This window comes from Etheostoma cragini, chromosome 14, assembly GCF_013103735.1.
Source record: "Etheostoma cragini isolate CJK2018 chromosome 14, CSU_Ecrag_1.0, whole genome shotgun sequence".
Lineage (NCBI taxonomy): Eukaryota > Metazoa > Chordata > Actinopteri > Perciformes > Percidae > Etheostoma > Etheostoma cragini.
The window spans coordinates 13,958,778-13,975,986 of NC_048420.1; the positions used below are offsets into that span (position 1 = coordinate 13,958,778).

Genomic DNA, 17,209 nt, shown 5'->3' on the forward strand with positions numbered 1-17,209 from the left:
AGGGGGGGGGGGGAGAGGACAGACAGAGGCAGAGATGTGGAGATGCAGAGGAAGAAAACTTGAAGTCATTTATTAGTCATGGTGGATTGTGTGCAATAGGAAACCTAATGCTTTGTTTGTTCTTTGTTCATGTGCTTTTATGTTGATCTTCTCTTGATCAAGTATGTCTCTTTTAAAATGTTAATGCATCCGGTGTCTTTTGTTCTGCTCTAGTGTTGCATCAACTATGCATAACAAAAAAAGACAACTGCGTGACATACTTTAGTCAAAGTTTCACCCTTTTGATGTACAAAAAAAACGATTCAAACAAAATATACGTAGGTCCATTTGACATCATGAGTTGTCTTTTTTTTATGGTAGCAGGTTGGGGGGGCAACAGAGTACTGTCCGTGTAAATCAATTTTCGAGCATTGATAACTGTTAGTAAGTGAGCCCAGTAGATGTCAGCAAAGCTAAGGAAAACAACTGCTAAATAAAGAGCAGAGTCGTGTGTTGGTGTGTCCTGAGGAGCTGGCTTTGTGATTTTAATGTCTCTTTGTCATTGTCTTTACAGCACTGTTACGTTGTTTCTAGGGTTTATTTTTATACACTCCATACAGGGAGCAGTTACTCCTGAAAGCATGAACACTGTGCAAACAAACCTTTTTTCCACAAACATGCTCTCTTTTCCTGCACTGCACACAATCTTAGAGTAAATTGGGTTTATTCATCAGAACATGTTGATGTAAACACTGCATTTCCATATGAATAAAGGAATCAAGAAAATTCAAAACATTATTTTATTTTTTATTTTATTTTTTAATTCGCAACAAATTGACTGAACTGAAATAATGTCTTCGGTGGAATTAAGTCGACTGCTTTCAATCGAAAGCAAGGTCTAACAATAACACATTTTATTTACAACATTTTGTTTTCTATGCAAAACATAAGTGCCCTATAACATGAAAACAAGTGTTTTACTCAATCTTTATATAATAAAAAAAAAAATCTGTAGTCATGATTGGCACTAGATCTACAGATGTCTAAAGGCATGCTTCGTTTATACTGTAACTGATAAGATCAGAATATTCCTCTATGAGCTTTAGAGGCTGCTATAAACACACTGCTCTTTAACCCTTGTGCTAAACTGCAATGATAAGAATACGATAAATGAGGCTAGTCTTTTTAAAGCCCTTGTTTAAGCCAATTAAACCTACAAGTAAAAGTTTTGGGAAAAGTAAACAGTCCATGTATTACAGGCTGAGGTAGAAACTAGGTGGAAGTGCAACAAGTAGCTATCTCGGTTCGCACATGAAGATTTTACTGTTTGCATGGTATGGGTCACTCTCACTGTCTGAACTAATGTACAATCTCTGTAATGTTTAACTCAATGTCTGGAGCTGCTCCATATACAAGTCTGGTTCCCATAACATTCAACCACTTCATATCACACCATTGTGCTCACTTTGGAGGTTTTGGTGTAAAATGTCTTAACAATACCGTTGGGTAAAATTTGGTACATGTCACCATCAGGAAAAGTAGTAACTTTGTGGATCATTTTTCTAGTTAAGTTTTTTCTCTAGCAACATCATTAGGTCCAACTTTTCAATTTGTCTAGTACTTTGGTTAATGACAAAATACCTCACATGTACTATGTGTTTAGTGAATTTGCAAATGTTAGCATGCTAATATGCAACACTGAAACCATGAACATGGCAAACCTTGAACCTGCCAAACATCAGCAGGGTAGCATTACCGTTGGTAGCATGTTATTATCCTAGTGATAGCATTTAGATCAAAGTACAGCGGTGTCTAGGAGTATAGTCACATAGAGCTGCTAGTGTAGCTGTCAACTCTAAAAAGTTGTACTTGTACGTCATTAATATAACATTGTCTCTTTATTTTAAAAGTTAATGTTTTCCAGGTGTGTCAAAGAGAATGTAAGGCTTTTGCAGTCAATATTATCACCAGACCTAATAACATGGTCATTAAATTATCTCAATGGAGAACATTGTGCAGCCTGGCACTGGCTGGCTGTTTGCCCCCATCTAAAAACTCAGAGAGGCATGCAAACATGTAGACTAGACCCTGTATTTGGTTACCAGCTGACGGTGCCATCAAGAGGCGGGCTCTGTTTGTCAAAAGAAAACTTATCTCAAACACTTTCAGAGGAGCTGCGTTTCCCTCGGCAGTGTGTCATTGGGCCGAGCAGATGTTAAAACCACATGGCAGTGGGTGGGGGAAGTTGTTGAGTATCTTTTGATGTTTTCCTCTTGGCAGGAGTTGAAATGATAAGAACCTAAAAATTCTATTTGTTTTCTACCTGAGTGGCTGAGGTAATGAGGATGAAGAAGAATCTTTTCCATCGGGGAATTTGCGCTGCTTTTGGTTGTGAGTTTGAAGCGATGAATTACAATGTAGGAGAGATGGAACTACGTAAATGTGCAGCACTTCCTTTCTCTCAGAAGGCTTCTGTGTGGGCCACACTTAATAAGGCATATGTGTGAAAATTATAACAAGCTCCAACTCCTGTGAAGTAGAGTAAATTCCATGAAGGGTTGAAAATAAGGCATGGCAAGTCTTCAGAGAGGCGGTTTGACGTGCAAAGGAACGAAACAGACTTGTTTACTTACTACATGCACTTCTCTCCTTTTTATGCCTCGTAACATTACATTATCTCATTATACAACTGGACTCTTAATGCTTAACAAAATTCTAATTCCTTAAGTGATAAATAAGCTCCTAACCTTAACCACCATGCAGTCAGTGTTGGTCAGGGCACCAGCCTGAGAGAAGTGATATTTTGGGTCCCAAAACTCTCATTCTTTGTCATTGGGTTGTGACATGTGGAGTAAACACTGGCCTATTAGCTGGGTCATACAATTGGCAGATATTTCGGTGAGAGGTGCACAGACTGGAATTGGTAGATATGAGATGGATGTTATGACATTAAGAATAGTTTAGACTTTCATAAATGCAGATATTTACAACAGTGGATTTATTAAAGTGTGTGTGTGTGTTTTAAATTCTTTATGAGTCAGCTTTGCTTTTACATTTAAATTTGCATTTTTATCATACATAAGTTCACCCTTAAAACCTGAGATGAGCATTAACGCTACACTAAAAGTAGGACACATTACACTGTTTGTAGGAGACCATTTGATTAAGTGTTTGTGTTATGCCATTTGTGTTCTATCGACTGCCCAAAACTAATTTCTCCTTCTTTTATATTCACACAAAGCACAACCTTACCAGTAGTTCATTGACAAAATGTACATAAGCTCCCAGTGTAGTATTTGATAGATGTAAAAGTGGGTCACACCTCTGTCAGCTTTTGGCTGCATCCACACTAGAAAAGGGATATCTGCAAAAGAAAGCAAATAAAATCTGATACAGTAGAAAGACTTTGTGAAAATGTTTTTGGCAGAACATTTAAAGTTCTTTGAATGTATGTTTTTTTTTTTTTTTTTTTTAACTATACATTTTATTTGTTTCAAATCATTAAAAGGGCTGTAAATGTCCCATGTAGCAGGGCCATTTGTATTGAAATATTATTCCAGTGAACAAAATATGCAACAGATTAGGCAAATACAAAATCCAGTCTTCAATAAAACCACTAAGCCGTTTTTTAGTTCTCTCGAATATTGGCTCTACTGAAAATCCATTTTTTGTTGGACACTTCTCAACAGATTAATGTTGTGTGGCATTATAGATAAATTTCGGATTAGTATGTGACAACAGAAGATGTTCCTCAGAATTTCACATTTTGAGGAGCTTAACATCCATGTTAAGTATCCATGGTTAGTTTCCATGTCTTTTTCCACTGTGTTCTATAGCAATATTTCATACCATGTGTCATTCCTGACATGGTTAAGTTTCCCTGTTTGTGCTTCAATGTCACTGGGCCAGGGCAGAGCATCAGTGCAGAGACCATAACATGACCTGTTTGGGGCTATATGTGCACGCACGTGAATCTGTGTCGGATGCAGACAGTATGAACAAGAGTTGATCTCTTTTCTTTTTTATCTTTAAAGCTAAAGTTTAATGTTACAGTGAGGTAACCTATCTGCTGCTACCACCAGACCAAGCTCAATCAGCTGCAGGGTAAAATCGAATCGCCAGCAGATGTGGCTGGGTTTACCGTCTAACCACAACCTGAAATGGTACTTGAGTTCTGTGTACCTGCCTGAGTAGAAATCGCAGCACTCGTCCCTCCCTGCTGTCAGTGTCCTTGGAGTGTGTTTAATGACACTGATGCAAGAAAAAGAGATGAGAAAGGGAAGCATTCTCATCTAGAGGGTCGTGAAAAGACAGAGGGGTGAAGTCCAAGAAAAAGCTGCTGTACTAAACGCTTACTTGCAGACTGTCAGTCCAGTGGAGCTTGTCATATCAACACTAGACTGTGCTACTCTCCACCCTTTCCTAGTCTGAGAGAAACATGACGTGTTGAACTTTAGCAGTGCGATTCACCTTGTATGCTGGAGAGGTGAGGACTAAAGTCACGGCAGGTATTTGCTCAACACAAGTCATCTCTTTATGACCTCTTTTCCCACAATGTGTCATCTGAAAGTTCTAGGGCCACATGGTTTAGACAGCATGTTTATGGATTTATCGTGATAGCTTTGGAGTAAAACCAATGAATGTCAAACAGTTTAATTTTAGGGTATTCCGCTTTACTGTTGGTCAGTAAATGTGCTTACTGAAACAGAAGCTAGCTGATCTGAGGGCATCAGTGTCACGAGGGAGATGACTAAGCAACCAAAGAACCATTTGAAGGATTTTCTGGGTTCTAGAAAATAGAAAGCATTTTACAAAAAAAAGGGCATCGATTTAAGGAAAGTAAGACAAACATTTTTCTCCCTCATCTCCTCAAGCTAGGAATCATTTGCCTTGTAATTCCCATTGCTTGTACCTCTTGAAGTCATTAGTGCCTGTAAAACATTTTAAAAGAAATGTACTCTATGCATTACAATTCCTGAAAGAATACAGTTTGATTGGTGTCTTATTTGTTCTGAAGGTGTTTAGTTAAGTGCTTTCAGAGAACTTGCAAATGTCACACAAATCCAGTGTTTTCAAAAAACTTTAATACTTTGTTAAAAACATATAAAAAGGCTTTAGTCATTTTACAGAAAAGAGTGGCTTTTGCTTCAGAAAACAGAAACAAATTGCTACTTGTACAATGTGAAAAATAAATCCTTCCCCTGCAGTGACTGAGATTAAATTCGAGTCAGCATTGAAGAAATAAGTTTTCCTTTTCTTACCAGAAAAAAAGGTCTGTGGAAAGTTTAACACTGTTGCTGCTACAATAAGGCTAAACCCCCTACAGACACGTGAAAACCTCTTGGTAAAGTGACAGTTTTTTTTTTAAATATAATCTTCAAAATTAAATAAAAACTTAAATGAAAAGCTTTTCAAAAAGCAAGCAAGTATTGCACCGATAGATCTCCTACTCTAGTACCCTTTCAAAAATATCAAAAAGGAACTCTACACCAAGAGGAGAAATGTATAGCTAAGGTTTTCAGAAGAATCAGTTACTGCTGGACAAATTCCTGTTTGTAAAGGGCAGTTAAGACCTGTTTCGAGGTTGTGGGAGTGTAGGCGAGATACTGCATTTCACATCCAGGGTCACAGTTGTGGTGGGGTAAAAAGAACCTTCAAGAACTATTTAACCCAAAGATCACAAGAACGGGACCATGGTGGCCTCAGCGCCTGATGTGTCTTATTAGTATGCAATGCTATACCCAGAACAGTGCTGCTTAGCCTCTAAATACCCCTTAGTTGGCATTAAAAAAAAACATGAAACGTGTAAAAGAAATAAAATGCATTTTGCTCTCTTACACCATACAATTTAGTTCTCAAGTCAAAAACATGCTTTAAAATGGGAGAAAGCATTAAAAAGGAGAAGATAAAAAAAAAAGACAACCCTTACGTTCTGAGTTTAGCTATTCTTAAACGTACATTTGTCATATGGTTTGTGGGTGAGGAGCTAAGAAAAACTGACAAATTTAAAACAAAAAATGTTTCTATTCTGTATCAGGTCAACTGATGCAATTAAAAAAAAAAAAGGACAATCTAAAAAATTCAGGTGAGGTTTAACACAAACAAGATTTTGACAAAATGACACGCAAACCAATGTCAACAATACTAAGCACCACCTTGACAAACTGACAGTCCAAGGGAAATTAAATGCAACACGTCGAGGGAGTTGTTTGAGAATATCAATCTCTGAATTTGCTCAGGAGTTTCTAAATGTTAGGTAGTTCATGGAGTCCAGGCAGGAAACAGACTGACAAGAAATGCTCCTCCTTTATGAAAACAATCTGCTTGACTTGGCTTCAAAGTTTGGTGGCTTTGTCTTTATGTGTGGTAGATCTTGTGGTCGTAGTCCGGGGCAGGGCAGCTGTTAGAAGCCATTTCTCTGCGGATGGGCGCGGGGATGCTGCTGCGGTGTTGGTGGTTGTCAGTCAGCGTCAGGTTCAGCAGGCTGGTGCAGGTGGGCAGGTAGATGTGCTGCACATGCTCCACCTCCGACCGACACACAGGACACAACTGAGGGAAAAATTATAAAGCATCAAGTATTTGTGCAATTTCTAATATTGGAGGTCACTAATGCTTTCGGGCAACTCTGAAGTACTAATGCCTTACAAGTTTTGAACTCGTTTAGTGCCCCCCCCCCTTCACCAAAATATTTTGGCGTGCTGATCCACAGGCTCTTGGGTGGACTCTTTCTTGTTATGAACTCATAGAATAAGACTTCATCGTGCACACATTTCATGGCCAAAAAAATAACAGCTGAGTAAAACAAACTAACACAAGGTTAACCAATGCACCAGTCTTGTAAGACTAACGCCAAGCCAACGCACATGTTGCCAGTAGACAGAAGCGTCAAGGCCAGCAAAAAAAGGTGCAAGCTAACTAAGTATGAAACCACAATCGTACCAAACGTTATGGAAATTCTCTTATCGAATGAGCTGTACAGAGTATAGCTGACTGCCACTGAGGCAACAAAAGAGTCACCACTCACGTCTTTCTGAGCAGTGTTAACGTCAAGACTGAAGGACACAGTCAGACAAAATCTTACAGTAACAGGAGAGGCAAGCTTAATCATGACAGTGCAATGAATTGCTATAATGTGCAAACAGTTTCCACTATCATGCTGAAAGCAGTTCAAAATTCTCTTGTCTTGAGTTTGTATGGCCTCATTCTCACATCTATTAGCTGGATCACATTTATTAGCACACATAAAACATGCCTGGTTAAGTGGCTTTGGCTGTAAAAAAAAGAAAAAAGAAAAAAAAAGCTGTTAGAGCTTTCGGCATAATTTTCAAACTCAACCAAGCCAAACAAAACTCTGGTTTAAGCACTCGCCTGGGCTTTTAGAAAGTACTGCTTCTAAGGCAGTGTTGACATCAGCATCTTCAGCAGTACTGTCTTTTCTCAGTGTGTATGACATAAGTGCTAATGAAAAGCTTCCAAAGTGTCTGATAAACAAACCTCAGCATTCCAATAAAAACATTTTCTGAGTGAAGAAGAGTCTTACCTGCAGCTGATTTGCGCAGGTCTGGCAACACACCATATGGCCACAGGGGCAGAATGCAGCATTGATCTCCTCTTCGCAGCAAAGCACGCACAACAGAGCCTCCCTGAGCTTCTGCAGTCGCTCTTGCAGGGCTCGGCTCTGCTGGCAGCTGCCGCAGTCCAGACCCTCGTCCTGCGAGTCTTCTCGGTTTGGGGTGCGTAAAGGAGGGGAGCGTTCGCTGCTGCCAGACACCAGGTCCACGACACCAGAGTTGTAGAGGGCGCGGCGGGCGTGGTCATACACTTCCTTGGAGGTACGACGGATGTCGAAAACATACTTCTTGCCCAGGTTGATGTTTTCGTTGAGGAAAAGTGACGCGAGATGGCCCTTGAAATCTCTGCTGTACTGCATCATCACCGCATTAGTGACTGTGTCACACCTGGATATGAAAATTAGATCAGGTGTGATTACTATGGTCAGCAAAATAATATTTGACAGTCTACCAATTCCATAGTTATCTGCCAGTAAGTCCATTTAACCAATATCTCCCCTGCACTTTTTAAATTTAAGAATCACCTAATTTTCATCTTGTGCCAATGCCACATTCCCCAGTGAGATGAATACGTAAACTTGATTCTGAGCGGGCAGGACGAAGATATACCCGCAAAAAAATTAAATGGGGCAGACTAAGCTAAAACCCATCTCTGAAACAAAAGAACAGGGCTGTCTTTTGTACTCTGACAATTTCATAGCTCAGCCATTTGAATTGTCCCTGCTCACTGCAAATTTCAGACACGCACACAATGCAGAGAAAAAGTGTCACCTCTACGCACTGAAGATTGTCCTGCCCAATCTATGTTTCCATCTACCCTCCTTCTGGTCATGATTTGTGTGTCACACTTTGCAAGTACAGTGTATATAAACCAAAAACAGTGTCAAAGGGAACAGGAGCAACATTTTGTCAATGTTTTAGGTCAGGCCCGACCTTTTTTTATAATCTAGTCTTTGTCTATATTGTCAAAACATGATTGTTCTATTGCAGCTCAGATTTGTGAATGACTTAACAGCTGCAGCATAGACTGTAAGACATCAATACGGACTCTACCGAGCAGCAGAGCTGAAAATTCTTTTAAATTGATAGGCTCAACACATGTCCATGGTCCACTTCTCTAACACACCTCTAATAATTTAAGTATTGACTTTGTGAAACAGTCCAAAGTTATTGAAAAGACCTGAATCTATTTAAATCCAACTGCAGCCAAGCTACATAGTGTTTGGGTGTATGTGTAAGCCATTGACCAGGGTGGGCTCAAACACTGCTCACCTGTAGAAGGCGTGGGTCTCTGTAATGGCCCGGTACAGACCACTGGCTGCCCTGTTACTGATCAGCTTGAACAAAAGCACCACGCTGTCACTAGTGTCCTTGGTAACTGTCAAGTACACGCTTTTTCCCGACTGGGTGGCAATCTGGATGATTGGATAGCTTACTCTGAGATGAGGCAGAAAGAGTAAACAGTAAATCAGACAAGTAGTTCGTAAAACAAAATCACAAAATCTTGAAATGAAACATACGTTATATAAGATTACAAAGGGCTATTTGCAGACGTCTAGGTGGAGTATACCTGTTGACTAAGCTGAAGTCCTCCTTGCATATAGCGATACCCTCAGGGCCAACTCCTATGGCCAGACGTTGGCCATTTGCGTCACGAGCCCAGTGCCACTCCACACCGTAATGCTCCAGAGATGAGACCAGCTGCAGGGCCTGATACTCCACTGAGCCCTGGCTCAAACTTTCCAGAGCCTTATGTCTGGATATGATGCTGCAGAGGCAATAAGGTTGGGAAAAGAAGGGAAAGACAACCATTTAAGTTTATTTAACTTAAAAGCTCTGATTGGAACTGACATGTTCTGCCACTAGCTTTATATCAAGATAAATGCAACTGTGAGAGTGTTTTTGATCAAAAGTGTAACACACCCTCGAGCAGAAACAATGCTAGAATAGATGTTTTGACAGTTTTATCTATGAGATCAATGCTTGGGCAGCATAGCTGAAGACTCCTTTTTGCCAGTGAGACCTGCTGACATCTACAGACTGTGGTAGAAAATGCCTAAGGGCCAGGGGTGGAAGTAACAAATTGCATTTACTCTTGTCTTTTTTGTAGTAATATTTTCTCTAAAACTAACAATACTGTAATTTGAGTAAAATATTCTATCAGTCTTTCCACCCCTGCATATGTGTACCATTTTGATTTTAGTAGGCACTCAAGAATGAAACTTCAAAATGGAGACCACTTTCCAGTTGTAGGTGGCTCAGGCATTGCTGTGGAGAGTGTGGTTGGTGCAGTGAATGCACAATACATGGGATCCACGTTTTCAGAACGCAAGACTTTGTAGTAAAACTTCACCACCCTCTTTTCTTACAGAAGAGAGAAAAAAGTCTTTTCCATTTCCTTGAACACCAGCTGCCACATTATACTATCCATGACTCTTTGCCATGACCCATTATGTACTTTACATCATCTCTTTACAGGATGGACTATCTCGCTCAGAGATAGCAAGGGGCCAAAGCTTCAGGAGAGCTGGCACAGAGAACATGTTGCAATGATTAGCCAGAGTTTAACATGCATGTATAGGAGCTTCTCAAAAGGATTTCCAAATTCCAGTTGTCTTGCATAAAATACCCCAGTAGTTTCAGTTCAGTGTTTTTTAACAGTAAGATGTGGAAACAGAATGATTCTGTGCCAGAAAAACAATGAACACTTTTTTCTCCGTGCTATGTATTCACAATCAACATTTATATGTCCTGTTCTTGAGGGCCATGTTGCGCCGCTTAAAAAAATAAAAAATAAAAATAATAAAAAAAGTTTTACCTGTTCATAGTGGCAGTGCTGGGCTCTTCGTCTCCACATAGCTCTGAGTACCAGTACTTGGCTGTGTTTTGGTTGTAGTCCCCAAACTCTGCCTGGGCCAGGAGTGCGCTCAGCTCCTCTGCTTGTTCTGAACCCATGCGTAGATGACCGTTATGGAGGTCCTCCTTCACGTGCATAAAGAAAACATGTCTGGTGGACAGGAAGAAAACAGAACAGTGGTTAAATAGGAAATCTTTCCATTGTTGACAAACTCTTTACACTTATCCAGAAAGAGGACAAATGATAACCTCTCCCATTGTGCACCCCATCACACAAACAGTGCCCACTTCCACTGTTCAACTGACTTATGTGCAATTGTTGTGAAGTCAAGACGCCTGGGGCACAAACAAGCCACAGCAGGTGGTCATTACAGGGCTAGAATTTCACCGTTGACAGGTGTTTTTGTGCGTAAGTGCAGTAAAACGTAAAAGCATCTGTGACATTTGTTAAATAGTTTTAACCTCTACCTCAATACACACTATTAAAACTTCCTTCCTTTTAAGTGTGAATTCACTCAAGGCTCTAAACAGGAAGGTAGAAAGAAGGAGAATAGCTACACAATTTAGTCGTTTCCTCTACTATAGGAAGTATTTGGACTTTTAACCTGGTGGTGACACAGTGGGCAACTATGCTTGGACTATATCTGCTGGGGCAGTGTGTGACCATGATAGGTCTGAATGTTGGATGCAGTAATGAGTTACAATGTCCAGCATTCTCTTCTGCGTCTATGGCTTGTGTGGTTCAATAACCCCACACTCATGCAATATGCTAATTTAAAGACAAGCCTCAGTCTTTTATTTGCCTGACTTGTGGGGAATTCCTGTTTAAAATGAGATAGGTTTATGAAGGGCCAGGGGAAAACAGTTCAAAAGAGTAATGATTGTCAAAAAACAACAATTTGTTCCGGCTGAGGGATTAAATGAGAACACGGAGTTCTCATGTGGCCAACGAAAACAGCTCCAGTCTTAAAATAAATAATCTATGGCGGGTCCATGGTCCTTTCCATTGTTTTGACCAGAAGATGTGAAGATTCTTTTCTTTCTAGCAGCAGGAGACAAAACGTCCCGACTGACTCAATCCTTACAGCATAAAGAACGTTGAACTAGAGTAACCTAAAATGATCCTTCCTTGAGATTACCTATGTGCGGAAACCTTAACATTTTACAGGAAAAAGAGCCTGCTCCCAGGCACTTGATTCTGTGAAAAACTAGTTGGACAGCTTGTCACTGGCCGTGTTGATCTGGTTGGTGTACCTGGGACTTCTTACTTTTAACATTGGTCATTGTTTCTCCGCACATCTCGCACTAATTACGTAAATACAACAGCACTCAAGCATGCAGTGACCTAATGTCACCCTCTTGGTCTCTATAGACTATGGAACGCACTTGACAATGCCAGAAAGGAAAGTATAACTCTGCATCCTGTGCTGACAAAAGTTCCAAAATTATAACAATTTAATGTGTAATAAAATTAAAAATAAATGGCTGTGAATACTTTGGCCCACTGCATAATGATTTGGTAGATTAAAAGCAGACTGCGCCAGAAACTTATTTCCGGAAAGGAAAATCCCTCGGGCTATATTTCTCTTTGAAGCATGATGCAAAGGGAGACAGTTTATTTGTGCAAATCAGGTCACCCCAAGACTTAGGATACTTGAAGGGGTTTAGAGGGACACTGATTGGAGAAGGAAGGTAGGAATTCTCCCCCCTTTTAAGTTTCTATAAACCCATTGTGTTTATATTTATATAGAAAAGGAACCTTGCTGAAATGTCTCATGGGAAGTGCAGGGGACACATAGATGAGCTGGAGGTGACGTTTCTTTTGTCCTCTTATGGGACTCAACCAGAGTCTTGAGGAAGCACAACTGGAGGTAGACTATGCATACTTGTATATTGCAACGGCTTCAGTATGCAATAACAGAGGCACACCTCATCCAACACGCATTCAGTGCTTCCGAGGAGTAACGACAGTAGCGAAAGCAGCTGGGAGGCACAAAAACAAAGTTTGTCTACACCGCCCCTGAAAAGCCAGACCATAACAACGAAGCCCCATAGCCGATCAGCCTCAGGCTAACAAATATTGCTTTGATATGGTGTTAAACATCCCATTCCCTCCAACGCATACACACACAAACACTTCTCTATTGTGTCAAGCCCAGCAGGCATCATGTGATGGAGCGCTGCTAGTAAGCTACCTGCCCGATGAAAACAATAGGGCTGACTGGAGTTTAGGACAGGGTGCGAACAAAGGGTTATGATAGGGCAAGCTGCAGCGGTTACTATAGTTCAAGCAGGGATTGGCAAGAGGTTGGTCTCAATCACTGTGCCACTGAGCAAGACATTTAATATCTTCCTTCAGCACAAGTCCCAGCCTGTTTTAGCTTGGTGTATGGTGACAGTGACAGAATATGCCACTCCGTGTTATCTCACTTAAAGCATCTTTTCAAGAGAGACCTGGCCAAGATAGAACAAATTAGTTACAAATAACAAAAATGTACAATTGACTATTTGGACTGCTGAGCAAGAACTCAGATTCTTGCAAGTTCAACACCACCAGACTTTCTGGTGTTGTTGGTACCCACATGTGTAAACAGGTGTGGTTGTTTTGCTGAGCCAAAAGTAATTAGCATTCGGAAGAAGCACCTAAGCCGTACAGTAAGTTAACTGGCCCTGCAACAGAGGTAACTACAGTTCAACAATAGCGGTTTCTGCCTGGACTCACTGAGGCTGAATGAGAGCAAACTGCGAAATGTGCAGAAGGTTTTTTCTCCTACTGCGGCCCCTGTGGAGCTATACTGTTACTGTATCTGCTCCAAACAATCAGCTTCGTGCAGCAAGGAAAACTCACTACATAAACTTTAGTTATGATAAAAAAAAAGAGGCAAAAGTGTTACAGATTACCCTGCTATCTTCCTTGTTCAACATTAACTTGACAGTTCCTCAGACGGCTTAGGATGGACCTGTCAGGTCCCAACATAGTGTTGGAGGCTGACTGGTTGAGACAAAACTCAAACTTTAGCGTTTTCCTTTTCTGAAATAAAAGGAAAGTTATTCCTGTATAAACCTATCAGGTCTACAAAGGCCCATAACCAAGGTGACAACATAATGGATAAATGACACCCCCTGCTCAACCAAACGGGCATGTAAGTCACAGCACTTAGTCTCCCAGATCTTATGGGGATGCTGCCGACTCACACTAGAGAAGCGGTTTATCTACAGCTAGATCTTTTAGTTTACTTACATTACTATTTAGACATACTTCCCCATGCATCATGACAGTCATTCATGAACATCACAGCATTGCAGACTGAATTAAATATAGTCTGTGCTGAGACTTAAGTCTCCTGGACTACTTTTAGTGTATTACCCTTTGTACATCTCATTGCTTTGTCCTTCATTTGAGATAACCCATAATCAAAGTCTTCAGAGGCTTACTTTTTTTTTTTTTTTTTTTTTTTTTTTTTTACAGCCATAAGACCCCTGTGAATAACAGCTGCATTGGAGAAATACAGTGGTTGTGGGGAGGGCGAGGTCATGTAGGGTGCTGCTGGATTGTTTGAATACTTGATTAACTTGCTGGAATAATTCAAGTTTTACAGATGATTTCTTCTGCACTGCTTTTGAACCATTCAAATTTGGAACACCAAAATGTAGTGTTTGGGCCTTTTAAGCATCTCAATGATGAGCTATTTGCAACATACATACATACATACATACATATAATAAAAGTTTTAAAAAAAACACAGGCATTCTTTAAGTGACCGAACACTCAATACCCAGACCAAACACTCATTACCCAGTCAACTGAACTCTAGTCCGTTTCTCTATAAAACCATTGTCTCATTTAATGTTTTCGGCACCAACCCAGTGTCTATTACCCCAGTAGGAAGACTGTCAGGCGCTCCGCTTCACGGAAGAACAACATGTTCCCCACAAACTGAAACCCAACACCTCTGCCTAGCAACTGCACCTTATCCAGCCAATCAGTAGAGTTTCAGACCTCATCGGTTGGGCTCTTAGCAATGTGGTTTGTAAGCTAGTCAAATGACATTGCCAGGAGCTGTGAGGTTACTAGTGGTCAATGAACTATAGTAAACCCAGCGAAACATCTTTTCCCATGGTGTGGGGCTTAATGAAAAGTTAGACTAATATACTGAAGTTTGAATCATAATTGTTCAGATTTCACTTGCTAAATATAACGTGTGCCTTTGCTTGTGTCGAGTTGAACTCAAAGCTATAAAACAAAGAAGTTGTTTGTAAGCTAAATGCCTTACGGGGGTGGTGCTCTGCACTGTATGGTAAAAGTGATTAAAGATCAGCATTAAATCGTAAATTCAGGCGCCAAAACAAATAAAAACTCATTGTTGAAAACAAAAAGGAAAAAGAGTCAGGACTTGTAAAATCTACTTATTACTGACGATTGCGCATAATCACTTGGAAGAGCCACAAGCATTTAGTGTGATCTTTAGCTTGATTGTCCCAAGCCTGCCACAGTGAGCTAAACAGTGTAGAGATAATGCTCATCTCAGGTTTCATGGGTGAACTTATGTATGATAAAACTACAATTTAAACTATATTTATATCAGGGCTGCTGTAATTGATCAGCAATTATTTAATACAAATGTTGGCACATCTGTGCAAAGTTGAGCGTTTTATTGTAAAGTCTTCTCAGTTTATCCATTCTACAAATGCTACATTTTTACATACAGATGGAACCCATCTCACCATGCATTGTGGGAAAGGCAAGGAAACCCCCTGGACAGATCAATAGTCTGTGGCAAGGTTAACACACATTCACCTCTACAGAGTTAGTCTCCAGTGCCCCTGACCACCAGGTCTTTGAACTGTTTAGGATTATGTAAGGAAGGAAGGAAGGAAGGAAGGAAGGAAGGAAGAAAAGAACACTGTCCTGTGAGAGAAATGACATCAATAGAGCAGAGTCCATAAAGTTGGATTTAAATATTTCAAGTCTGGAATTTTTTTCCAGTTGTGTGCTGCATTACAGAACAGACTGAGGATATGAAGGTCTTTAAAAATACTTGATTGATTATGATTCCTCCTTAAAACTCATTTGGCTCCTGATGTGGAGTTGGATTAACGCCTGAGGAGTAACCAGGTGAACAATCAGGACCCCTGATGAAGCCTGTACTAATAGCTGTGCCATTCCAGGATATGCAAGTGTTGCCTGATCAGAATGTTAAATCGGAGGTTAATTAAGGGAAAATAGTCACATGTTTAAAACAGAAACACCCCCCAAGCAAGACTGTGTTTCATGATGCAGCTAATACAGGCTGTTGAGGCAGTTGTTGGGTCAGTGTCTCTTAACAAATTAAGTTATTTCCTTCAGTTGATGGAAAATGTTGGAACTGTTTTAAGCAACTATATTTTGGGGAACTGCTTATGTTTTCCACTGGCATTACAATCAAAAGATTAGTCCACGGAAATGTTCTGACTCTTTTAGTGCAACTCAATCTTAACAGCAATGGAAGGGTTGCTCAACCCTGCTTTCAGTTATTGTTCAATGTGGACTCTTCAGTCCACATTGTCCAAAAGAGAAGCTGGGAGAATAGAGGGTGCCACACTTTATGCATCCGCACAACCTTATTTGCAAAGCAAGCTGGGAAAATAGCTTTATTTATGGCCTGTACTTCGGTTTTGCGCAGTATAACACTACTTATAGCTTATATAGGTATAACTGATCGTAAGAAAATTGTTTGAATACTATGTGGGCTTAAATTTTGGCTAGATTTTCACGTTGGCCCAACAAAAAGGACAATGAATTATCACAAATTACTCAAATACTCGACTGCATTTAAGCAAGAATACGCCTGTGACCTGCTAGGGTTTACGTGGCAGGAGAGTACACAGCAGCTTATATAAGCAGCTCTGTACAGCTTACGTAATAAGGCCTATAAGATGGGAGTAGAAAAGGAGGCCCACCACTCAGCTCGACTGAGAGCTGTGGTAACATACAGCCCCTTTTGCTTTGTCATACACTCCAGCTCACATCCTTTTGTGAAAATAATGAAAACGTGTGGTTATAAAGAGTGTGTTCTTAACTGCCATGATCAATTTTAGAAGGTAAACTGACTAGTCTTTGTCTTAAATACGCCAAACGTCTGGCATGTTGAAATGTTTTTAGACAAGAATTTTGCCCTATTTCTATAGGTGTGAGTAACAAATGTGTAATCAAGGAACTTGCCTTGATGAGGTGTGCCTGCTTGCTGCTCGGCTCAGAGCATGCAGAACAAGTTGAGGCGATGCTAGCCTAAAGTAGGTCAAAGGTGACGGCACAAGAAATTAGTGAAATGGGCTTCTACCTTGTCCTCAAAGTTCCAAATTATAAACATCTTCCCAACAAGTCAAGGTAAGTTAGAAGTTTTAAATGAAAAGTTTTGGAAATAATTCACACAAATGCCATGTAAAGTTTTCATGACTCTTAAGTATAGGAGTTTCCCATACATCTCACTGTGTACTGTCAACATCTTGCCCTCATCTCTAACACCGATACCAGTGCTTCCCCACCACTGAAATGATCAAATATGAGCAGATGGACAGCATCGAGGCTGTTCCAAAATTAAACACAGCATGCTGGTGTGCTATGTGTATTTATTAGCAGCAACCTTACACACCCTAGCCTGCCATCTTACTTCTTTATCTCACTTCTTTTTTTTCAACCCAGCACCAGCCATCTGTTGACAACCCCTGCTAATCTAGTGGAGGTCAGAGCGCAGGCTGCCAAGTGTCTTCCCCCCCACCCTGTTTCCCTTCCATTTCCATCAAAGATTACTAAATGTAGGCCA

General features: G+C 40.4%; 1 protein-coding gene across 1 annotated transcript in view; it reads right to left on the bottom strand.

Annotated features, from left to right (window-relative positions):
* Positions 1-5,334: 5,334 nt before the first annotated feature.
* mylipa (myosin regulatory light chain interacting protein a) overlaps positions 5,335-17,209 on the bottom strand; it is a 15,283-nt gene continuing 3,408 nt past the window's right edge. Inside the window, exons 3-7 of the mRNA XM_034892544.1 lie at positions 10,369-10,557; positions 9,121-9,318; positions 8,823-8,987; positions 7,520-7,937; positions 5,335-6,528 (exon numbers count right to left, since the gene is read on the bottom strand). Of these exons, the coding sequence (XP_034748435.1) occupies positions 6,337-6,528; positions 7,520-7,937; positions 8,823-8,987; positions 9,121-9,318; positions 10,369-10,557 (1,162 nt within the window). The 3' untranslated portion in view covers positions 5,335-6,336. The remainder of the gene's footprint in view (positions 6,529-7,519; positions 7,938-8,822; positions 8,988-9,120; positions 9,319-10,368; positions 10,558-17,209) is intronic.